Genomic DNA, 25,576 nt, shown 5'->3' with positions numbered 1-25,576 from the left:
TTTATGTGGTTAACCCTCAATTGTCAAAGAAAGAAGAAATTTGTGTTATTTTCATTTTGTATGGGCAATTTTTGGCCTATGAGCTGCATGTAAATACCTATTTGTCGCTTCTCAATTGATTTTATCAAGTTAGGACGCAATCGAAAGGTACTAGAATGTCTTACAACTTTTTGATGGCCTATAAAGTAAAAGAGCACTGAGAAAAAAAGAGAGTGCGATTAACTTTTTTTCCTCGTAACTTTAGCACTTTTTAGGTGTGAAAATATATCAACATTTTTTATTTTGTTAATTTTACACATTTTTAAGTGTAAAATTAACATGAAAAAGGGTAACTTTAACCCCTAATACACCTAAAAAGCATAATATTTACACCGATTTCGGATCAATAATGCAGGGTAAAATTAACATTTCCGGAATGTTATAAATATTACCAAAACCAGGAGTTCTTGTTACAAAGGTCGCTAGAACACGCGATATTTGCTAAAAAAATATATAATATTTATTTAAAGTTCGCCAAACTATATGATCTTTGATAAAAACACAACCATATCTTGCAATTTTTGCTCAAATAATGCCGAATCTCACAATTTTTGTTGAAGAATCGCTACTTTTGTACAAATATCGCCAAATCACATACGAATTTTTTCTCAAAAACTGCTAGATCTCGATCTTACTATTTTTGCTCAAAGATTGCCAGACTCGGAAGCTTTTTTGTAAAAAGATCATTAGCTCGCAAGATATTTGCTCAAACATCACTAGATCGTGCAATGTTTATTCAAAAATCTGCATGACAATTGCATAAAAATTGATAAGTCTCGGAATTTTTGCTGAAAGAATGCCAAATCCTACATTTTTGTTAAAAAAAATTGCAAGATTCCGGAGTTTTCGTAAAAAAATATCGCTAAATCACGCAATATTTGCTCAAAGATCTCTGGATTTTCCTAGTTTTATTCAAAGGATGTTAATCCTAAAATTTTTGTTAAAAGATTGCCAAATTTCGGAGCTTTTTGTACAAAGATCGCTAGATCGCGCGGTACTTGTTCAGAGATTACTAGATCGCACAAAATTTATTCAAAAATCTGCATGACAAGTTGCTCAAAATCGATAAATCTCGCGATTTTTGCTCAAAGAATGCCAAATCCTACATTTTTACTTTAAAATAATTGTAAGATTCCGGAGCTTTTTGGTAAAAGATCGCTAAATCGCGTGAGATTTTCTTAAATAATCTCTGTATATTGCTATTTTTACTCAAAGGATGCTGCTAAATCCTACAATTTTTGTTCTAAGATTGCCAAATCCCAGAGCTTTTTGTACAAAGATCGCTAGATCGCGCGATATTTGTTCAGAGATTACTAGATCGCGCAATATTTATACAAAAATCTGCATGACAGTTGCTCAAAAAGCGATGAGTCTCTGGATTTTTATTAAAAGAATTGCCAGACAGGATTTTTTTTTAAAGTTGGCTAGATTGAGCGATATTTGAGCACATATCGCTATATCATGTAATATATATTCAAATATTGTTAAACTGCTTGCTTTTTGCTTAAAAATCACTAGATCACACGATATTTGCTAAAAAGATGTCAAATCTCACAAGTTTTGTTCAAAAATTGCTATAACTCAGCGTTTTTGTACAATGTTCGCAAGATTGCATTAAATTGCCTCAAAGATCGTTGATCGATATTCAAAGTTCACCAACCTACATGATTTTTGGACACCGATTTCTAGATCCCGTGATTTTTTATTGAATAATCGACCAAAAATCCGGTTGATTTTGATCGACCGTGATTTTAAGCGATTAATGATCGCAATATTGCGTGATATTTGCTCACAGTTAGTTAAAGATCGCGTCATTTTTGGATAAAGATCTCCAAGTCGCTGTTTTAACGCTTTCAGGATCGCAGCAAATGCAGCAAGTCAATTTCAGTTTTTTTTTGATCAAAAATATCTTATCTCAGAAATTAATTAAGGACCTACAAAAAAGGTTCCTAGATTTGGCATCTTTTTTTGTAATCATCCACAAGAATCGAATTTTAATCGGTTCTCAATAGCCCAAAAAATTCTTTTTTCCTAGAATATCCATATTTTCTTTTGGGTAATCAGAGTCCCAAAAGGATCGCAAGAGATAAATGAACTATGAGTAATATTAGTCACCCTTTGATGAACTAAGGGAAAGTGCCCATGTTTTGCACGATTCCAAGCTTCATAACGACTAAATTTTACCTATGTTTCTCAATAGCAACGAGTTAACACAAATATTTTAAAAACTAAGGGAAAGTATCCTGTTTTTAAAATATATTGCGGAGTCACATTAATTAATAAACATAGAAAAAATTGGTCATTATGAAGCATGGGACCGTGCAAAGCATGGGTACTTTCCCCTACTTCCAATTACAAATAGTAGTGTCAAAATTCAATTTCCCGTCTAACACATTTTTTTCGTTTCGAGTTTAAACATTTCGCAAAATGAAGCATATTTTCCTCATTTTTGTAAAACATAATTCAAAAAGACGATTGAGGGTTTAAAATTAGCAACACTATGTAAATATTTAAAAGTATTTCATTTTATTGAAAACAATTTGATTTCTTTCGGTTTCTATTTAATTTTTTAGTAGATCTGCAAAAATATGTTTCAGAACTGATGTGTAAATAAATATTTTGTATGATAAATTTTGTTTTTTTTTCGTACATTTTTGTTTCCCATTCGAAAGTTTCCAATGTCACAATTTTCTAAAGGTTTGCCAATGATTGTGTGTATAAATTCCTGCGTATCCTCTCTGTAATATTTTTGTTTACAGATTTCGTCTGATACATAATAATTTTTTTCTTTAAATGTAATTGCTTTTATGTTACAAAACGATCACAGATCTACATATTTTCTGATCGAGCAAGAAAAAAATACACCGTACTGTGAAGTTTCTAAAGACAATACTGAATTTAAAAAGTGATAGAAATTAGGTTTTTGGGACTATATAATTTTATTTAGATGAATACTAAATTTTATTCTGAGACTAAGAATGTAATAGAGATCAAGAAAATACTGGAATTTTGGTTCTACGAAATTCAAACAATTTATAATGTTGTTTTTTGGACAGCTCTTGCTTCATGTTTCAACTGTCTGGACAAATTCCCTTTAGGTTAGGGCCTTGACAGACCTGAAGCTTAGCCGAGAGACGGCTTAGCGTAATTATATTAGAAATAATGTTTAAACTACATTTCCATAATTTTCCACTAAGTCGTCTCTCGGCTTAAGTCGTAAGTGTGTCTAGGGCATTAGCGGCAATTATCTGTGGTAATTCGCATCCTGTAAGCTTTACTTCGCTAACTGTACAAAGCATAAAGCTGACATGATATTGTATGTTTGCCTAGAATTTTCCCTCGCGGGAAGTCCTAGTTACTCTATGGAATGCTGTGCCTGCATTTATTAATACTATTTATTAATTAAAAATATTAACATCAAGAAATTATCAGGATTTTGATATTCTGCAATCAACAAATCCTTAAATATTCTTGCTAAAATCTCATTTTTTTTTTGACAAATATAAACTTTCATTATAAACAAAGCTCTTGTAATATAATCTTATGAAATTTTCTATATCTTGTTCTAATTCTTAGTCTCAGAATTTAGGTCATTGAGAATGTTTTTAATCAATAAAATGCTAAAGCACATTAAATTATCCTGTCATTTGGGTAGTTCTCGAAATATTGGATTTATGTTGTTTTCGAATAATAATGCCTCAGCTAAATTGCTCACTATTTTGCGCATTTTGCGTCTATGTCGAAGTCTCTGTTTTATCTTTCGGAAAGGTTGAAAAACTAATTTAACATATTCAAATAAACTTTGTTCATATTTCAACTGTAATATCATAATTTTCCATTAGCTAGTGATGTATAAGCATTTTAACAATTAGCTGAAATTCTTTATAATCTCTTTTTAAGGTGTTTGTTTATTTGAAATCGTAATAATTTATCTTTACGGTTTTACTTGAGATTCTTTACAATCTCACCTCTTGTGGTCCTATATGAAACCCGACCTCGTCAGATTGGGATCGGGCCCAAATTTTGGATGTACAAGTTTTGACACTTATAGAAAATCGATATACGTGGACGAAAGTCGATTTTCGAGAGATATCGGCAAGAGGTTTTCGGCAAAGGTTAAATGTCGTTAAGTGGCTAGAACTTGGTAATATCAGCTACACCCCCCACCCCGTCCTTTCGCCATTTTGGAACACCCCCAAATTTTGATGTCTCAATAACTCAGTCTATATAGCATCGATCGATTTCAAATGTTAATATGTTATAGCTGGGCTTCAGAGCTTTCTATCAGTACCAAACTTAAGGTCTTCCCACCTTCCTGACCCGAGCTATAGGGGCTCAAAAATTGAATTTTCAAGTGGTTATATCTTCAGTTCGGGCACTCAATGGGTCAAATGGTAGAGCACTAGCTCTATGATGCAAGTGTCCCGGGTTCGAATCCCCTTTAGGTCACCAGGAATTTTTCTGGCTTTAAAGGTGTTCGAATTGCATCCAGGGAACTTCACTGCACTTAATTCCACGGAGCATGGGACCGACAACCCCATTCCTGTATTAGAAAAAAATAATAATGGATGTCCCGAACTCCCCTTGTGGGAAAGCCTAGCTCCTCTATGGAACGTTGTGCCACCATTATTATTATCTTCAGTTCTAATTATCGGAATTCAAAAAATTTTAATGTTTTGGAAAGCTCTCGTGGAGTACTACAACCCTTGTGACATCCCAATTTTATCCGATTTAATCGAAAGTCCGATTAATCGAAAAATCGATTTCGAAAACTAGACTATGTTTTTTTAAATAAATTTTAGTATGTTGTAGCTGAGGTCAAGACCTTTCCAACAGTGGGTCGCACTCCTCCCTCGATGTTCCCTTACCCGAGCTATAATTAAAAATGTCTTGACCTGACTGCATTTTCGGTAGGGGAGACTGGGGCAAAAAGTCACAAAATGGATATTTTATTTTTTTATAAGCTACTCGAGCGCTTCAGAAATTTCTAATTAGTGCAATTTTATAGGAAATTTACCGCTCTACAACTTTGTGAAAATAATTTTTCTCTATTTTGTAAGGAAATACGTTTATTGATCCGATTTCTAAAAGCTAATTTTGTGACCATTCTCAAAAATGCTGGGGTAAATAGTATCAGACATGGGGTATTATGATATTTTGATTCGCTTCATTACGGGAATCCGTAAATTTGAAAAAATACCTTTAGGACATATTTTCATAGAAAATTTATTCATCTACACCTTTGTAAAACACCGTTTTCTCTATCTGAACGAGAAAAGCGTTTTTCAGAAAAACTCACTGTACCCCAACCCTTACTATCCAAATGGACCGGACTCTATCTCTAATGTTTATTAACCGATTTCAATGAACTTTTTGTTTTCTTTTGTTGGCCTTCCGCGCTCGGACTATTTAAAATAGAAAATGACCAATACTAAACCCAGATAAGCTTATGGTACCTGGGATTCTTTACAAGTGACCGCAAAATGCGTGCACGGGGTGCTTGCAATTCGGAATACGTGAGAATTCGATTGTGAGTTGAATTTTGGGGGTAAAGAATCGCGTCGATCCAATTTTGTCCATTTCGAGCTCCGAGAACAGTGTGCTCGACGCGATTCTTTACCCCCAAAATTCAATTCACAATCGAATTTTCACGCATTCCGAATTGGAAACACTCCTAGTTGCACGCAATTTAAGGTCACCTGTAAAGAATCTCAGCTACCATAAGCTTTTCTGGGCTTATCACTGGTTGTATTCTGGATTACTGTACAGTAATCTATCTATATCAAACATGTTGGTAAAATGCTTATACGATACTTGCTGATCGAAATGACGATATTTTCAATATGCGGTATTGAAATAAACAATTATTTCATATTTACGAAACCAAACTATCACATTTTGCATTTTTAAATTTCATTTTAGCAAGCATTTATTACTGAAAATTATTATTTTTTTGTAATCTTTCTGAGGTTTTCCAAATGTTTCTTTAATCATAATATTGTTTAATTAGACAGCTAGTGTAGTTGGTTGTTTGCAATTTCAGAGTCTTTTAGCGCCTTGGTTTCTTTTATAACATTTTTATTTTTAATTTTTTCGCAACAAATATTTGGTTTTAAATACCATCCCATTTTTTTAAATCAGGAAAAAATGTTTTAAACCGTTTTTTAAAAAATTTGTATACAAATCAATGTAGGGGAAAACACGCTTCCCTTGGACGACTCAAGCTTCAGACAACTTATTTTTTACAACACATTTTTAATTAATTTGATTCATTCTAATATTACATTTTAATAGCTAGTAAAATGCCTCAAATTTCCTAAAAAGAGAAATGGGTCAAATCCATAAAGAACACAGAAAACGAATTGAATTATCCGAAGCTTGAGTCGTCCGAAGGTAGCGCGCTTTCCCCTAATTTGTTATTATGATCGTTTAGGATCAAATTTTGAGTATATGCGATGTTTAAATTTTTGTTACATTTGCTATGATTCCATAAACAAGGGTTTTGGGATTAAGCAATTTGATTTTTTCTTGTTTCTTATGTTTCTATAATAAATCAACAGGTCTAAATGATAAATTTCACTTTTTAAAGCTTGCAAAAATACGTAAACATGATAACAAGTCCTAATTACGACATCTATGTAATGTATCTTAATCGATTAATTTGATTTCATTTGTCTCTATATCCTTTCTAAACTCTTCCGCAAATTTTTATAATAGAATTTTCACCCACAAAAAGCTCAATAATATTTTTTGTTCCGTCATTGGAATTTAATCACACAATTTCAAATGAATATTCTTCGCTTTTAAATAATTTTTTTCTAGTAATTAACCTAATAATTTAAAATAAATCATATTGTGAAATGTTTTATCACTGTATCTCAATACACTTAGTAATTTTTTTAGCAATTTTTTTTGGCCTTTAATTTTTTTTGGACAGTATATTAAATAAAATTAGTTACTAAAACAATTTAATGTCATCAATAGAAATAAACAAAAAAATTCTTTATATAAAATGTTATTTTTGTAATTAATCATTTGGAAAACCTAAGTTTTTTTTACAATAAAATAAAATTAAAAAAAATCAATTTATTTATTAAAAAATATTATTGAATTGTCTCTGCTTGCTTAACAAATTTTATTATTTATAATTGCTTTTAATTAAAATACTGTCCAAAAACAAACTCAGCCATTTTATTTGGTAGATAACCTAGATTTTTATTTTTAATAATAGTATGATCTTTTTATGTTCTGAATTTCGAGTGATTCATTTATAAAAGATGTCAACACTTGCATTTTTTTTAATTAGTGATTTATCTTTTTAAAAATTTCATTTTCAATCAAAATGCATGCAATGTGTATAGAAAAATCTATCTAAAAAGGTTTGCATGAGAAATTGAAGGACAATCCAATGTATTTTGTTTCAGGAAAACCCAAATTTTAATTTATATATAATTTCACCGTTTTACAAACAACCGAGCAGTGATACATTGAGGAAAGTATACAAGAGTGTGAGAAAGTTCTTCTCAGTAATACATTAATAATACTCGTATTATTAAAAAATGTTAAAGTGAAATCGGTATTTTTATACTTATGTCGTTCGAACGAATTTAACACCGTGGAGAGATAGTGTTATAAGCCGCTGCTGGTTGAGGCATTACCAAGATTACTCTCCAGGGTGTCTTCCTTATGTCAGAGTGGTTGTTTGTAGACCTCAATGGCCGGTGTCAGCATATCAACCCGAGTTGATATTGATGAATCACTGAAAAATTAAAAAGAAAATCATTATTGGTTTGATAAATTTGAAAATTGTTCTAGTTGTGATTCTTTTATAAACAAAGCTATTGTATGAATTAATTTTGATTTTTGGTGATTATATATTTTACTGGCCAAAATTTAATTTATTACTGACCAAATTTGAATTCTTATGTCTCCGGAACACCTTTTAGATCAGGAAAATTTCATGAAGTTAAAATTCACATTTTTTTCCTTCTCATATATTCTGTATGTCTATCCTACTCTTTCACACTCTTCTTCTTCTTTTATACATCACATCAAATTCAATTTAGATCAGTCCAAATTTGAGACCGAAAGAATGGAATAGACTTGTGCAAAGCTTTTGAGAAAGAAAGAGAAGTGAATTTTAACTTTATATAATTTTCCTGATCTAAAAGGTGTGCTGGAGCCATTATAACTCAGGCACAGCTTTATTATATTTGATTATTCACGTTTCCGCAAAAAAATCCTAGATTTGGATATCCTTATAATTTGCAGCCATATTTTAAAAAAATAGGTTTTCTGTCTATTATAATTTGTTTAAAAAATATGTTTTCCAGAGTATCTATATTTTTCTTTAGGTACCCAGATCCCAGGATATCAGAAGATGTTAAAGAGTTAAGCTAACATGTTTAATGTTCTGCAAATGCCTCTTGTATGAATATATTTGAAATTTTTACTAATGATAAAGGATTCTCATAAATCATTTCTTACAACTTCGTAATTACCTACAAATTTTTCGGAACAAAGGGTGAAATATTTAAATAAATGAATCACAGTTCCAATAAGCTAAAACAACCTTATCGCAAGCTTTTATTCAAATTTCATCATGACTTAATACAATTTCTTAAACATAAAGAGCAATGAATAAATCCTGTTATATATGCATCAAGCGTCTGAAATAATAAAATTATCTCAGGAGGTATTATGTGCTTATATTTCGAAGGATTTGTTGAAAGATTAAAAGTATTCCAAAGAATAATAAGAAATGAAAAAGTGCAATAATCATAATACCATTTTTTGAACGAGATCCTTATTTATCTATAAGTGTTCAAAAAATTTATTTTAAATTCACAATTGACTGTCTTCTTAATCCTGAGATAAATCCTTTATCAAATTTATGTGAATTTTCAAGCTTAAAATCAACAATAATGTGATTATAAGCCGAAATGAAAATATTAAACTTATGAATATCATGAAGCGTCAGAAGCTTTATTAAACCGTAATACATAAAGTAAATCCTTAATTTTACACTAAGTTAATATTTAAATTTGAATTTTTAAGTTTTCTATCTGTTGAACTGAGAATGTGTCCCATTCATCTGAGTTCAAGATTTTTAGCACCTATTTTTTTTTTTAATTCCTTCGACTATCGCTCAATTCTGAAGTAAATTCTTAATTTTTAATTTTTCAACTGGCATTTAAAAGAAGATTTGTTTGTAAAAGACGATTTGTGTGACCGAAAACCCACACGTATAAACAATTGCTACTAACTTACAGCTACTTACACAAAAATAAATAAATAACATAAATCTGTAAACCTACACACTTTTAAGCACTCCTATGCGTGATACTGCCAGGATTTTTTTGAAGTGATAAATTCTTTTAAGCTTTAAAAATAAACTTTAATTTAAGATGGATTGCAAATTTCAAACGTTTTTCAACATTCTTTAATTTTAAAGTTTGTCACGTGCTTTTAAACCAATAACATTTTTATACGCTATTTATTTTAAATCTATAAAAAAGAAATTTCTACGTATAGAAAATTTTCTGTTATCTTTTAATATGCATGTGAAGCGCCTTTGGCCTTTCTCAAAATAAAAAAATCTTTAATTAAGGCATTAAGTATTTTATGAATTTTCGAACATTCTTTTGTTTCATGATTATATAACATTAAAATAAATACTTTAAAAAAATGGTATTTATGTTTTGGTTTATAGTGAAGTTCATTGCGCTAGAGCTTAAAGCCTCAACAAAATTTGATGTTAAGGACGATTGGAACACCGGTGTCCCATAAAGAAAATTTATTTTCCTGACTACCTAAAGTTATTTTTTTTCTTATGTCTGTACATAATTGTAAAGTAGAAGGTTGAAGGAATCTAGAATATTTTTTACAAGTCTCTAGCTATTTGCTATGTAGTAAATATTTAAGCTCAAAAATAGCGAATTTTTAAATTCTCAAATTCATAATTGATTTTATTTATTTTTTATACTTCAATGCTTTTTAAGCAAAACCTTTTTGGCCATAAAAACTACAATACTCATACTTAATATTTTTCATTAGAGTGAAAATTATCCCTCATTGATATTGTCAAAAAAATTGTTTAAATTTTTGGATTTTTTTTTGTCCCTATTGTTCATAGAGGCAAAAATACACCAAATCAGACTGTTGGACTTTCAAAGGATAGATGTAGAACGTTTTATTGATTTTGTTTATTAGTTTCTTTTTTATTGTTAATTTTCGGTTCGTAAAAAATGTCTCGTCGTTAAAGGATTAAAGACCGTTTTCTGGAATACGAGTATTCCTTAAAAGGTCGACTTTAAATTTAAATACCTTTGATACTTATCAGTCTAGAAATATCTGTACACGGGGGCGGGAGTCAATATTTATTACACCTCTAAAAAAATCTTATTATAAACTTTTCAATCTTAATATTATGGTCCGCCTATAGAAATCATTATCGCAAATTAATTTTTCAAATTTCGGGTAAAGGTTTTTAATATAAATGTTTTTCTAATCAGGATTTAAAGGAGATAAATATATTTTTCGTAGTAACACCGTATTATTTTATTTTAAAAAATAAATAAAAAAGTATTTTTATTAATTAGGTATTACAATATTTTTCAATCTGAAAATCGAATTACTGCGGTCAAGAAAACGAACAATACACTGATATTGTCGTATTTTTTTTAAATAAATAAAGAAAATAATTCTTTATAAAACAGTAATCCAGTAATTTAAGAGATATTCTAAATTCACGTTCTATATTTTCGTATTTTTTCCATATTCACCAGTGAGATGTCCCATGCATTTGTTCATCTTTAAATTAATTGAATCATTAAAAAATACTATATTTGCTCAGTAAAATAAAAGAATAACTGATGAAATTTGACATTGTGATTAGGAATAAGTATGTATTTAGGAGAGCTAAACTTGAGAGTTGAAAAAATATCCGTGAAATAATTTAATCTCTTGTATTTTTTTACATGTTTATTTTTTAATTTCGCAACTTTGATAAATCTGAAAAGATTCTAATTTAAATATATAATTTTTTATCCAAAGCAGAAAGCTGAAGCCGTCTTAAATTTTGAAATATCAGAAACAAAATAATCTTTTTATTTTAATTTTTGTAAAAAAAATTTTTTTGAGATGGTCTTTGTTCCTTTTGCCATCATTATAGGGAGGGGTATACCTTTGAATTGGGGCAGCTTTAAAATTGGGCTTTTTCTCCTATTTTGAATTGGATACAGTCACGATATCAACTTGTCAAAATATAAATCGGATAATTCCATTTTTTGCAAAATTCGTTTTTTTCGCTACTTCTTGCCTTGACACCCTCTACCTTCCCTGGTGAATATTATGATGTCTACACACTAGAAGCAATTTTCGTCAAAAATTGCCTTTAAAAAAATTCTGTTGTTTCTATCTACAAAAATAGGGGAAATTTTCTTTAAAAAGGCATTTTTTTAAAGAAATTGCTCGTAGTGTGTCGAGACCATTATACCGAAAAGTGAATTATTCCCAAAGTTTATTGGGGTTTCAAATCTTAAAAATCCAATACTTAGCATGTAAAATCTCAGCTTAAAATCACTTTCTTGTAAAGTTAACCATTCGCGACTTATTCGTTTTATATTCTGAGCTGCTCATATAGCTTCACAAACCACTTATACAGCATACAGCTAAATTACATTTATGCCTCAATACCTTTAACTTTAACCCTTTAAGGACGATTGGAACACCGGTGTCCCATAAAGAAAATAATTTTTCCTGACTACCTAATAATTGTAAAGTAGAAGGTTGAAGGAATCTAGAATATTTTTTGCAAGTCTCCAGCTATTTGCTATGTAGTAAATATTTATGTTCAAAAATGGCGAATTTTTAAATTCTCAAATTCACAATTGATTTTATTTATTTTTTATACTTCCAATTTTTTTAAGCAAAACCCTTTCGGCAATAAAAACTACAATACTCATACGTATTATTTTTCATTAAAGCGAAAAATATTATTCATTGGTATTGTCAGAAAAATTACTTAAATTTTTGGGCTATTTTTGTCCCTATCGTTCATAGAAGCACAAAATACACAAAATCAGACTCTATTGGACTTTCCAAGGTTAGATGTAAAACTTATCATTGATTATGTTTCTCAGTTTAATTTTTATTGTTGATTTTCAGTCCGTAAAAAGTGTCTCGTCGCTAAAGGGTTAAAAATCGGAGAAAAAAACTCATTTTCAAAAGTATCCAAATTAAAAGGTGCCTCACTTCCCCTACGTTAAATTGATTTAAAGCACTTAAAAGATCTTACCTTAAATTTTCTATTCTGGGCCTTCGATTGAGACCACGTCTTCGGAGGTGTCTTTCTCGTTTGCATCTACAATCACAATGCAAGACGCACAGCGCAACTGATGATATAAGAGTTATAATAAATGGCACCACGAAAAAATTAACGATCATCGACACTTGATCGTCTCGATTGTAATTAGTCAAAACGACAGTTTTGTTGAATCTTGAAAAATAACACGGGAATATGGCACCTTCAATGCCATAGACATCAGTAAAATTCCGACACTTTACACTTGGCGGATAGCCACATCCTTTGATGTTGACCAGGAGCTGGGCTTCCTCGGATTGTGGCTGGAGTTCTGTGTAATTGGCCAGATGGGACCATGTTGTGTGATTTGCGATATCAGCGAGCATGGGTAGGGTGAGATTGGTAGAATCGACGTAGGTGACGTAGATGTGGGTGCAGCGATACATGTCAGAAGTGCATCCTTCTCGACAGGAGCTCCAGGAGCAATTGAAAATGCCCAGGAGATCTTCCCGTCGAGTCGTTGTGCAGAGGGTGGGTTTATCGATGAAGTCAAAGACGAGGGTAGAAATGGCAGGATCGACATAGAGGGGTACCAGGAAGAGCAATGACGCTCCAGCGGTCACCGAGAAGAAAGCCAGGGTGGATGTGATGTAGAAGTTTGCCTTCTCGCGCCAAGTTCGCTGCACTTTGTTGGCATTCTTCTTAGCTGGCGCCAGTTCTTTCACCTTCCGCAATCGAAGTTCCTGTTGTTGCTGTTCGAGGAGCAATTCAGAACTGCCACTCCTCATTGTTGTGGTCAGAGCTATTCGATGGCAATTCTCAATTGTCCCTGTATCTGGTATCCGTCCCCCTGATAGCACACTCGCGTCCACAGCATCCCGAGAGACGATGCCGAAGGACTCATCGGAAAGGACTCGGTGACACTGGATCCCTCCCCTTGGTGCGTTTCTCTGTTGCTCCAGTTCCAAAAGCACCACAAACACAACTCCTCCAATAATGTTGTCCAGAGTCAGTAGAATAAAATGTGTGTCTTTCACTCTTTAAAAAAAGTCCTAACTATAATATGTTCATGACCACAGACATTAAAATGAAGAAAAGCACGTTCTTTTCTAGCTTCTGCTTTTCATAGAGGGGAACATGAAGATTATTTAATTGATTTTGTGGTTTATTAGAACTTTTCTGTTATTTTTTTTCTTTCTCTCTTTCTCCTCCTGAGTCACACGCAATGCAAATTAAGCTATATCATAAATTTACACCATTATTTCTGCTTCATTTCAACTTTCTCTTTCAGGACTTTTTTTTTCTTGTGTTTTAATTGAAGGATTCGTTGTCGGGACGTTTTCTTTTTACTGCATTTTTCACGCGAAAAATGACTTTAAATCCTTTTCTTTGCTTTGCCACTAAATGCCAATTTCCTCAATGGATAAAATCAATAAATGATTAAATATTGGCAAATCACTCACTGTCACACATCCTTTTCTTTTCTTTTCGCAGAAAAGAAGCTTGTAATGTGGAAAAAAATGTTCACAAACTACTTAATAAAATTAAACAGAAACACACCTTGGTTTTGCTCTAAGAAAATTCAATGGGTTTTCAATAAAATACATTTTTTCCCCAAAAATTCCACACATCTTTTGATATTTTATGGCGATTTATTGAGCCTTCGATATCTCCACAAAAAGGGACTGAGTTCAATGAAATATTGCAGTAGAATCCTGCTGAAGAGCAATATCGTGCAAAGGAGATTTTTATACCATTATTACATAATCGAAGCGACCGAAATCAAAATCATGAAAGCCCAGCTGTGTAATCTGATAAATATTTTAGCCTGTGTGCTTTCTCCTTGGGGCGAGACTCTCAATTAAACCAAATACTCTCTTGTTGTGCACACAAAATGGTTAAAACTTTTCTAGTCAGTTGATTTGGCTCAATAATGAAAATGTCCAATAAACTTTTTTTCTTTCTCTCTTACTTCACCCACAGAAATAATACACGGAATTAAGGCATGACAATTTTTCTGAATCGCGCTACCACTCAGGATACTGACTGGCTTGAGCAGAATTTTCCTCTACATGGGAGCGTCCCAATCAAAATATACGTCTGCGCATGTACCAGGATTGTCCTCCAAATTTCCCCAATTACTCATAATTGCCCCCCGCTTTTATGGATATTCATTGAAGTTTTCAGTATCATGCGCCCTTTTTCTGGCCCTTTCCATCATCTTTAACACACTATTAGTGCATTATTTATTTATCATCTTTATCGTTTATGAGCATTACATGATAACACCTCCGTCCCAAACTCTATTTTAGCATTCCAGGTGAATTTCTTCGTCTGTTTTGCCCGTTTTGCCTTATCCTGGGGATCCTACAATTCTTAGCGGGAATTATAAAACTATTTTTTAAAGTGCTTTTGAGGTTAGGATTTCCATTTTTTTTAATTTTAACAATCCCCAAAAGGCATAATTCATTAATTTCTAAACGGTATCCCTTTACTATTGAGTTCCTGAATATATTGTTCACCTTTTAATAAACCTATTATTAAATTTTATTAAAAAAATTCGTAGAAAATCGTTTTTTCCTGATTCTCTTCAGTTATAAAAATTGCGCGGGAAAATTTCAACCCGAAGTAATTTACAAAAAATTCCGCAAGATTGCGCTGCAGTAGCATCTCGGGGAACTTCGGAAATTTTTTGCCAGACGAATTTCAGTCCGCCATTGTCCGTCGCAAAGTGCGTGTTGGAAATCTTGTGTAATACAAAAGGAAAGTTTTTCTAAAAGCTCAAGGTGAGAAAATGTCTGAAATTAAAACAGAACCAGAGGCACCCTTGCCTCAGAGAATCCCAAATCAGGGCAATCCCGGCAATCCAATGCAGCAGATGAAGGGAAATCAGGGTGCTGATGGTCCCGATGGGCAAATGAAGAAGCCGCAGCGCCCCTTCCAGCAGGGCGGTATGAATAGGAATATGCGCGGTGGTGGAGGTAATCGGGGCTTTGGGGGTCCCAAGAACCAGATGAATCGTCAGAATCGCAACAATCTGCAACAGCACCAGCAGCAGCATCAGCGCAATGACGGTGGAAATAAGGTAAATTGACGATTTTTTTCTGCAATTTCTCTTTTTCTCAAAATGGCCGCCCACGAGCGTCGTCTCAATTTTGCAAAAGGCAAAGTAGGCCAGAGAGAACAATGGAGGTTGCTTCCCCTGATGAATTTTTCTCAGGTAGATTTTTGTCATTTTTTCGGCATTTTGGCCTCAAATCCCCAACCACGCCACGCTCTTTTACGTCCAATTGCTGTGTTTGAGAGTGCCCATGTGGTTTTCTGAACGCTTTAATAGGGGAAAGGAAAGTTCCATGCTGACCATGTGGCCATGAGGAAGTCTTCTCTTCCTCGTGGCCCCCGTTAGAAGAGACACAAGAACTCACTTCCACTCAAGCTTTTTCCTATCTCGTGCCCATTTCCAACGGATTTCCCTTTTTACCTTTCCCTCAGGATCAGAACAGGGATGGGGATGAGCGTATGCCGCCACAGCAGCAGCAGCAGCAGCAGCAACGTGGTCCTTTCCAGAGGCCCAAGAATGAGGACTACGCAATTCAGCAGCGTTTGAAGCACCTCATGGGCCCCATTCACGACATCCCACCGCTCGATCTGTCAGAGATCAAGTTCTGCGGCCGGAATCGGCTGTACATTGGTAATCTGACCAATGACGTCAGTGAGGAAGAGCTGAGGCAGCTCTTTGCTCCTTACGGAGAGATCGGGGAGGTCTTCTTGAATCCAGAGAAGAACTTTGCATTCATCAAAGTGGTGAGTTCTTTACTTAAAATCCTAAAGGTTTCTAGCTTCTCCGGAAAAATCTTGATGATTAAATGTTTTTGAGGGATCAAGATTTGCTTTTAATTTAAAAAATTATTGCTTTTAATTTAAAAAAAAGATTTTTTTTGTGAATTCTTAAGAAAATATAATTTTAAAATTTTTGAGCTGATCTTTTCATTGCTCAAATAAGTAACTAATTAAATATTAAATGAAAAAAATATATAATTTTTAAAATTCGGATCAATTCAATTTAGAGCATGATTAAAATTAAAAATTTACAAAGAGAAAAAACGGGAAAATTCAAAGGAAAATTAATTAATTTAAAAAATTTTGAGAATGAAGATTTTTAATAAATTACAATATGTAAAGTGAACTGAAGTAAGTATTTGAAGAAAATTTTTATAATTTTCAAGAGAAATTTTGATGTGTCAGAAAGAAGTTTAAATGTCAAATTATATTCTTTGAAAAAAAAAGATTACCAATGTTCTGCAAATAATCGAGAATATTAACATTAGGAGATGTTAAATAATTTGTTTCTTCTCAATTGGAGAAGGCCAAACCTCAAGAATATCGAAAACTTAAAGAAAGAGGAATAAAATGATCAAAGATCGCTATGATGATCTTATGAAAGCCTTGGTCGCAGTAATCAATATAATAATAATAATAATGCTGGCACAACATTCCATGAAGGAGCAAGGCCTTCCCGCAAGGGGATTTCTAGACAAGCTTTATTATTTTTTCTTGTACGGGATAAGGTTGTCAGTCCCATGCCCGTGGAGTCAAGTGCAGTGAAGCTCACTGGATGCAATTCGAACCCCTTTAACGTCAGAAAAATTCTTGGTGACCTAAAGGGGATTCGAACCCGGGACACTTGCATCATAGAGCTAGTGCTCTACCATTTGACCCATTGAGTGGCCCTTGATTGAAAAATAGGCCCTCAAGAGTGGTTAAACTTTGATATTCGAGAATTGAATATCAAAATAGTTTTCGAACATAGGTTTCCTAGGATAAACTATTCGCCTCGACTACCTCTAACACATATTTGAAAATGAAAAAAAAAATCGTGGAAGCCGTTTTCGAAATAAACAAAAAACATGTTTTTTGTTTAGGGGAGGGAGGGGGTCGTCAAAGACCGGAAGTCGATATCTCTTACCGTTTAGCCTCTAGCCGTGTCACACGTTGAAAAAAATGGATTATATAACTGCTCTCTGCCTTTGAGTTCGAGCAATAAAATAAATTATTACGATTACTTGACAATTTCATTACATATTGGGACTGATATAGCCAGGTTTGAAATGTCAAGATCTTTCCAAATAATCCGAATTTAATCAAATCGGTTAAAAAATGGACTCTACAAAGTGATTGAAATTTGACCTTCGATTATTCAAAATGGAGAATTTTCTGGGCATAGGTATTCTACGGATGAAATGTTCGTCTGGACTACTTGTAAAACATATCCGAAAATCATTGAAAAAACTTGTAGCAATTTTAGGAAAAAAAACCGAAAAACATGGTTTTGGAGGGGATGAAGAGGAATGAAGAGAAAAAGGAAAAAAAAATTGCAGATAATTTTTTATTGTGGGTCACCGAAGACCGGAAATCGATATCTTTTACCGTTATGCTACAGAACGGTAATAAGTTGAAAAAAGCGGAAGGGTGGCGACATTACTTTGCTCCTGTTTTTCTTATCACCTCGTCATGATTTTTGTCAGAAAATGATTCCGGAAACCAAAAAAAAAAAAAAAACTAAAATCACACCATAACAAATATTTTTAATTTAAAGTTTTTCGAAACCAGTTTTGTAATAAAAATGACATTTTTCAGTAAATTGATCAACTTTTGCAAAAATGTCGTTTAGAAAATTTGTTACTACACTTTTTCCAGCATTATGCATTTCGGGATTATGCACATACAATTATGCATGTTAACCTGCCATTGGGAGTCAAGATTCAAACTCTTCTTGTGTTTGCGAGAATTGAATAAAATAAAATTAGGACGATTTGGTTTAGAGTAGACAATCCTGAAATTCCTGAAATCATAATTTTCAGTTAAAGTGGTCCTCAGACTAGTGCACTATAGTGGCTTAGTCCAGTTCCCGAAAGTCTCAAAATCTTAAATAGCGAGCAAGTTCATCGCTTTTTGAGAATCTCATAGATAATTTATTTTTAATAATCCAATACAAAGTTAATTTTACTGCTGGAACTCCACGGAGAGAGCGGTATATATACATATAATCCCTCGTATAATAATAGTACATATAATCCCTCGAACCTAAGGGGGACTCCCCACCATAAGACGACCCAAGGATCGTTAACATGCCCCTTTCCGAAACCATATTTTTTGGGGATTCATGGAAAACACGTCGTCCGATTTTTTTTAATTTTTGGATATGTTTTAGTTTAGAGATTACCCAGGCGGATTGACCATATGTGAAAATAGCGTTGAATCATTCCTACACTGAGAGAAATCCGCAAAACTTAAAATAACATTCCGGAAATGTTGATTTTATCCTGCAAGATTGATCCGAATTCGGTGTAAATATTAATCTTTTTAGGTGTATTATGGGTTAAAGTTACCCTTTTTCATGTTAATTTTACCCTTAAAAAGGTGTATAATTGACATTAATAATGTTGATATATTTTGTACACTTAACTCTTTCGTCTCTTTTGGGACTCTAGTACCCAAAGAAGCATATGCATTTTCTATGAAAAACAATGTTTTTTAATTATTCAAAGTTGATAAAAATCCGATTCTTGTGGATGATTACAAACTATAAGGATGTCCAAATGTAAGATATTTTTTGCAGGACCCCAATTAATTCCTGAGCTTAGATATTTTTGATTAAAAAATTGTTAAAAATTGGCTAGCAGCATATGCTGCGGTCCGGAAAGAGTTAAAAAGTGTTAAAGTGATGAGGAAAAACAGTTAATGGAACCCCCGTTTTTTTTCTCAGTGTAATAACTGTTTTTCGAGGTCAAAGGCTAAAAAGGGCTCTAGAGCACATTTATCAGACAAATAGGGTCATGTTTAGGTTCGTTGGAAAGGTCTTCGAATTTCTGACTACACTGTTTTAATCGGGTTTAAGTCGGTAATGAAATGGTTCATAACCGATAACTAATTTTTATTCGGAATTCACTTATGTTAGTACTTTGGGAAATGTTTTAAGTGATTTATAAATTTGTTCAAATTGATTACAAACCGGTTATAAACTGATAAGTAATTTTTGTCCAGCAATCAATTTAGTGTGATCTTTCGAGTGATTTACAAATCGGTTGAGAATCGGTAAACGGTAAATTATGCGAAAGTACTTTTGATGCAAAGCATCTAAGTCACTAGTTCGAGCAATTCGCTAAGCCTTATGGCCTTAAGACGGCTTTAAGTACGACTTAAGTCGAGAGACGACTTAGTGGGAAATTAATGGGAATGTCGTCTAATCATACTTTTGATTATAATTTGGCTAAGCCGTAGGTGTGTCCAGCACGTTACGTCTGAAGCCCGTATAAGACATTTAAAGTTTCACACGCATCATACCATAAAGTGGTCTTCAGACTAAAGGTTTAGCCCAGTTTCCGAAGATCTCAAAATCCTATATAGCAACCAATTTTATTGCTTTTTCTGAATTTAATGGATTATTTGTCCTTAATAATCCAATTCTCAGGTAAATTTTTCCAAAAATTGTTGATTGTTGAAAAATTAGAGCCGTTAAGCCATATTATCTCGATTTTGGGACTACACTTGAGGCATCATTGAAAAGTTTTAAACATTTTACAATAAAAGATCTAATTTATAACTGAAACTTATAAAACTTACAAATTGACTTATTTTATTAAAAGAAAGGCGTAATAGAGATTTGTTGATATAATTTCAATCGCAAAGTAGATATTGATCCAATTCAAAATTAGATAAATTTATATTTATCTGAGATTTACATGGAAAATCTCATTTTTTCATGCTAATCATAAAATTTGCAGGATTACCATGCTAATGCTGAGCGTGCAAAGAGGGAATTGGATGGGACAGCTCGCAAAGGAAAACAAATGAGAATTCGTTTTGCTCCAAATGGAACAATTCTCAAAGTGAGAAATATTGCTCCATATGTCTCCAATGAACTTCTCTACAAGGCATTTGAGGTGTTTGGACAGGTGAGTGAGAGAGAGTATCTTCCTTGGATAATAATTAATTTTGTGATCACCTTTGAAAATTTTTGGTATGACTATACAGAAAACTTAATTGTAATTGATCAATTAGGGAAATGAAATTGGTCAATCACAGTAATTGCTATTGTGATGGGTGTCTAACAAATGATGTGTCTTTCAAAAATTCTGGCTACCAGCCATATTCAATATTGTCAAATTGAGAGGTAATGCTTTAATTTGCAGAGAGTGACTTGCATTAATTTGCAAAGGGCCAAATTGATTGATTTTGTGTTATTATCATTTGATCAAATTTGGGAGCAATCTGGAAATGGAAAGTATATTTCATGGTGTATTATCATTGACGTGATGGATTATTTATATATTATTTTTTAAAGATATTAACGTGGATAAAAGAATGAAATTTAATAAGTGATTAAGATAAAAAGAAAAACAGAATGAGGAATGGAAAAATGCTTTTGGTTTTAGGTTGAGCGTGCCGTTGTAATTGTCGATGACCGCGGAAAGCCGTCAGGCGAGGGAATTGTAGAGTTTTCGCGAAAATCCAGTGCAATGACAGCCATGCGTCTCTGCTCTGAGCGTTGCTATTTCCTCACATCGTAAGTTTATACTCGCTTTCATTTTAACCATTTGGTCAGAATGGATCCTTACTTAGTGTCCTAAAATATGATTCGTAGCTCACTGCGTCCGACAGTTCTTGAAATGATGGATCACATTGATGAAACCGATGGATATCCTGAGAAGTCCATCAACAAAAAAATGAATGATTTTGTTCAAGCACGTCAAAGGGGACCGCGTTTTGCTGAACCGGGAAGCTTTGAGCATGAATACGGAACAAGGTGGAAGCAATTGTATGAGATGTTTAAGCAGAAGCAGGATGGATTGAAGAGAGAACTTGCCATTGAGGAAGAGAAATTGGAGGCTCAAATGGAATTTGCTCGATATGAGCATGAAACTGAGATGCTGCGTGAACGTGAGTTCATGGCTTATCAATTAAATAATCCGCATGGATATTCATGGAGATTTTCTATGTAGAACTGAGAATGAGGGAGCAGGATAGGGATCGTCAGAAGAAGGAGTGGGAGATGAAGGAGCGCCATCATGAGGAGATGAGAACCAGAGAAGAAGCACAGATGCGTCAACATCAAGAAGATATTCAAATGCGTATGATTCGCCAAGATGATGAATTGAGGAAGAGACAGCAGGAAAATACACTTTTTATGCAGGTAAAATTTTCAATAGGAAGTGCACTTGTTGTTATTGAACCCTCTTGCATTGATGATGATATCTTTGGTCCGTGTTTATGAATTTTCAATGATTTTAATCACTTACCATTACTGATTTTTCTTAGAAATTACTTTTTTTTTATAGTTCCACGCGAAAAAGAAAAGTTCTGCAAAGTTTATATTTTCTTGATGTATATTTTTCAGGCACAACAGTTGAATTCATTGCTCGATCAGCAAGAGCGTAAGAACTTTGATGATCGCCGGAATGGCTTCAACCAACAAGGTAAATATCATTTTTATTACCTTTTAGAGAAGATTACATCAAGATCTTTGTCCGTCTGTCTATTCGGTTGTTTCCCGAGGCCAAACGGTTACAGATAGTGACTTTTGGTTTTCGGCGACCCTCCACAAAAGTCAATCTGGGTTTTCTTTTTGTATTTACATTTGTTATCCATTTTATTTTTGTAGGAGGACCAGGAGAAATGAATCAAATGAACCCGATGAATGTAAGTCATAAAATTTTCTATATTTTCTTTATAATTCTTCTCTATTCGATAACAACTGACTGTTGCCAAATATTATGAGATTCTTAAAGTATGGATTTAATCAATGAAATTTCACATTAAAACTCTCAGTACAAAGCTATTACTCAGTGAATTCATGTTATTATCTCTAAAAGTTGTGCATTATTTGTGGCAAAAGTCACCAAATTTCTAAATAACAAACAAATATTGATAAAGTTATACGATGAATCGTATGATGATTTAGTACATCTTATATCATGTGACATCATTGATGATGCTCATCAAACTCATACAAATTATGAATAATGTGGTTCAAGAACCTATGGAGAAAATTGGAGAGAGATGATAAGAAATACTAGATTCTGCCAATATTTTACTATTTTATCAGTGTTCCCCTAAATAGTCAACCTGAAATTGAAATGTCCCATGGAATACCATGTACATGTTGATACTATACTGAAATATTGATAAAAAGCGATCTTTTCTGTCTCAAAATGTTTAAGAAGACTTGAAACATTGTTTATACTTTAAGTCTTTGAATTTTTTGGATAATTATTACTATATTTTGCTAGACCAGATTTTACGAAGTGATTTCTCATTTTCCTATTACAATATGGTTCTTTGAACTATAAGTATAAGAATCTTTTTTACAACGTAAAGAGTTCTGACTGAAACTTAGATCTACTTAGGAATCTACTTTACTGGTTCTCGAACAAGGCATTGAAATTTATGGAGTATAATTACATAAGAAGACAAGAAGCAAAAAGTATTTAGCAGGTCCTTCAGAAGCAAAATTTCCGAAGGATAAAATCAAGTATTACCACAATATCAATTGACTAAAATTGTTTTAATAATTTCTGAGGTTTACTTCCACTGCAATTTGCAATGGTTGCTTTGAATTTGGATATCAATCCTAAGAATACAAGCGATAAAAGGACAGTTACTAGATTAAGTACTTTATAGTACAAACGTATCTAGTTGGGGTCGGAATGAAAGAAAAACAAATTAGCTGAATCTCTGTCGAAACAAAGATCTGAACAGACGTGAAATGACAACTTTTCGATACTATTGATTCGATAATATCGATAAATTTGTATCTCCTAAATCTGGTGAACGCCGTTTTTTTTTTTTTGAAACAATGTGGAACCATTTATTGTACCAGTCTTAATAGAATGTGACTATTTATAAATATTTATATTCGCTACAAAAAGTGCGGCTATCATTAGATTTTTATCAAAACTGACAGCCGATAATATCGAAAAGAGTTATAATCACTCCAGGTATCAAGCTTACGATTTTTATGCTTTTTTTTAATATATCTTTTTGAAGAAGCCTTAAGTACTTCACAAATACACTCTTGACCTCTACAGTGAAGTATTTTGACAGAATTTATGGTCTGTTGTTTACACTAAAGAAGTGTTATGTCTACATTTGACATATTGAAGAAATTATGTCTGTTCAATTCGAAATATCTCATTTTGACGATTATTTCTCACGTGTAGGGGTCCAAAAATAAGTAGGGAAAAGAGCCCATGCTTTACACTTCGCCAAGGTTTATAATGACTAAATTTTTCCAATGTTCCTCAATAAATGTGACTCCGAAATATATTTTAAAAACAACACTTTCCCCTAGTTTTTAAAATTTGGGTGCGATGTGTCATGTTTATTGAAAAACTATTGTGAGTTGCGATGGGTGACTTGAGGAAACTCCCATACAAGGCATTTTAAGACCTTTACTTATTGTGATAAATGTCTTATAATATATAAAGGCTTTTAAAGTTCTAAATAGAGAAAACAAGTAACTGCCTCTACACATTGAGAGCAATTTTCGTCAAAATTTGCATTTGTAGGTGATTTCTTTCAAAAAAGCAATTTTTGATGAAGATTTCTCTCAATGTGTTAGAGGCCTTAAGGATGATAAATTTTTTGTTTTAAACTTTCAATGAGTCTAATACAGTTAACTCTCGTTAATTCGGCTCTTTTAAGATCGGGCTAATTTTTAATTCGGGCAGCAGTTAAATTTGAAAAGAAGTTTGTTGACATTTTTCAAGATTGATTATGATTATTAAACAAGGCAAATATGCTCAAATTTTCCATATTTTACCTTAGTTTTGATGTGATTTTGCATTATTAACTCTTTCGCGTCTTTAGGGTAATGTCATGACTCGGGGAAAAAAGTTTTTTTTGGGTATTTACATTAATTGAAATCTATCTGTTTGTGCACGACATCATAATAGAAGGATGTAAGATTCTTGGCTCATTTTCTCAAGACTCCAGTTAGATTTCAATTAATGTAAATAGCCAAAAAGAAACTTTTTTCCCCGGGTCATATATGACCCTAAAGACGCGAAAGAGTTAAGGGATTTTTATAAATTCTACAATATATATGAGTATGTAAACTCAATATATGTATGGAGATGAATAAATAATCGTTGCATTTCAAAAAGTTTGTCACAAGAATTTCTCTTTAATTTGGGTGACATTTCGGTCCCAGAATTTGAGAGAGTCTACTGTATATTTTTCATTTATAAATATATCATATTCGTAGCCTATAAGTGTCCGATATAAATTTCACACGTTTTTCTACAGTATCTCTGATATATTCCACTATATTGAAAATAAATGTGCAATTTTTTTTTACTTGCAAGCAATCCCAAAAAACATATTTTTGGGAAAAATGAGGGGCATGTTAACGATCCTTGAGTCGACTTACGGGGGTGTCCCCCGAAGGTCCCAAGTCTATCTCTAACCGTTTGGCCTATAGAGATGGCGACAGCCGGACGGACAGACGGACTAACAGCGTTACGACATTTCTCTGAAATCGTCTGAAACGTGGAGATTTGTTAAGAAAAGTGGTCTCCGGGGGGCAGAAGGTGGAAATTTAGGGGGTGAGGGTGAAAAAATCGAGGGATTATATATACTGCTCTCCGTAGAGTTCGAGCAGTAAAAAATTAATAGGGGGAAGTGGGGCACATTTGAAATAGGCATTTTTCACCGATTTTTAATTAAAATTTAGCCTTATCGTGATATAATTTAGCTGCACAAACATATTGAGAAGCTAAATCACATTTTGGCATGGCTCAGTTCCACTTAAACATAGGAGAAAAATATCAATTTCAAAGGTGCCCCACTTCCCCCTATGTGTGAATCACACGTACACAGCAGTCACACTAATAGTAATGCTGCCAAAAAGTCTTTTCCACCAGTAAAACGACACAGTGTTTTATATGGAGAGTAGGCCTATTCACCTTTTAAATGGATGTATATCCTTCGATTTTCACTACGGACTTAATAATATTTCACAAATTATGCAGAAAAATCAAACAAAAAATGTTGATGTTTTCCTAGCAACTTCCATAAGAAACAGATAAAATGACAACTAGGGTAGAGTCAGTCCTTTTGGCCATGTAAGCAGTTTTGGCCAGATAAAGTAAAGTCGCATTATAAGGCAATTATGAGTTTATTTAGAACAGGAAAATGGGAGTTATTTCGTGACCTCTAATCTAACGAATCAGA

At 33.0% G+C, this 25,576-nt stretch overlaps 2 protein-coding genes and 1 non-coding gene across 4 annotated transcripts in view; 2 read left to right on the top strand and 1 right to left on the bottom strand.

Moving 5' to 3' along the window:
- Positions 1–7,251: 7,251 nt before the first annotated feature.
- Positions 7,252–14,376, bottom strand: LOC129799633 (protein tipE). The gene is made up of 2 exons (XM_055843706.1): positions 12,338–14,376; positions 7,252–7,798 (listed from the first exon to the last, which is right to left on the bottom strand). The coding sequence occupies exons 1-2, from the start codon at positions 13,129–13,131 to the stop codon at positions 7,729–7,731; spliced, it is 864 nt and encodes a 287-aa protein (XP_055699681.1). The 5' UTR covers positions 13,132–14,376; the 3' UTR covers positions 7,252–7,728.
- A 640-nt stretch (positions 14,377–15,016) lies between these two features.
- Positions 15,017–25,576, top strand: part of LOC129799616 (hrp65 protein-like) — a 27,512-nt gene continuing 16,952 nt past the window's right edge. The window contains exons 1-8 of one of the 2 annotated variants that reach the window (XR_008751528.1): positions 15,017–15,428; positions 15,836–16,147; positions 20,128–20,298; positions 20,779–20,909; positions 20,988–21,283; positions 21,346–21,536; positions 21,741–21,819; positions 22,005–22,042. Coding sequence is in view for 1 of the 2 variants with exons in the window: in XM_055843650.1 (XP_055699625.1) it covers positions 15,138–15,428; positions 15,836–16,147; positions 20,128–20,298; positions 20,779–20,909; positions 20,988–21,283; positions 21,346–21,536; positions 21,741–21,819; positions 22,005–22,042 (1,509 nt within the window). In the remaining variant the exon portion in view is untranslated. The remainder of the gene's footprint in view (positions 15,429–15,835; positions 16,148–20,127; positions 20,299–20,778; positions 20,910–20,987; positions 21,284–21,345; positions 21,537–21,740; positions 21,820–22,004; positions 22,043–25,576) is intronic. The other variant, XM_055843650.1, reaches the window with a different exon arrangement.
- Positions 21,586–21,656, top strand: LOC129800131 (small nucleolar RNA U18). Its single transcript, XR_008751603.1, has one exon. It is a non-coding gene; the product is annotated as a small nucleolar RNA U18 (small nucleolar RNA).

This window comes from Phlebotomus papatasi, chromosome 1 (genome assembly GCF_024763615.1).
Source record: "Phlebotomus papatasi isolate M1 chromosome 1, Ppap_2.1, whole genome shotgun sequence".
Classification (NCBI taxonomy): Eukaryota; Metazoa; Arthropoda; class Insecta; order Diptera; family Psychodidae; genus Phlebotomus; species Phlebotomus papatasi.
This window is presented reverse-complemented; position numbering and strand designations above follow the sequence as displayed.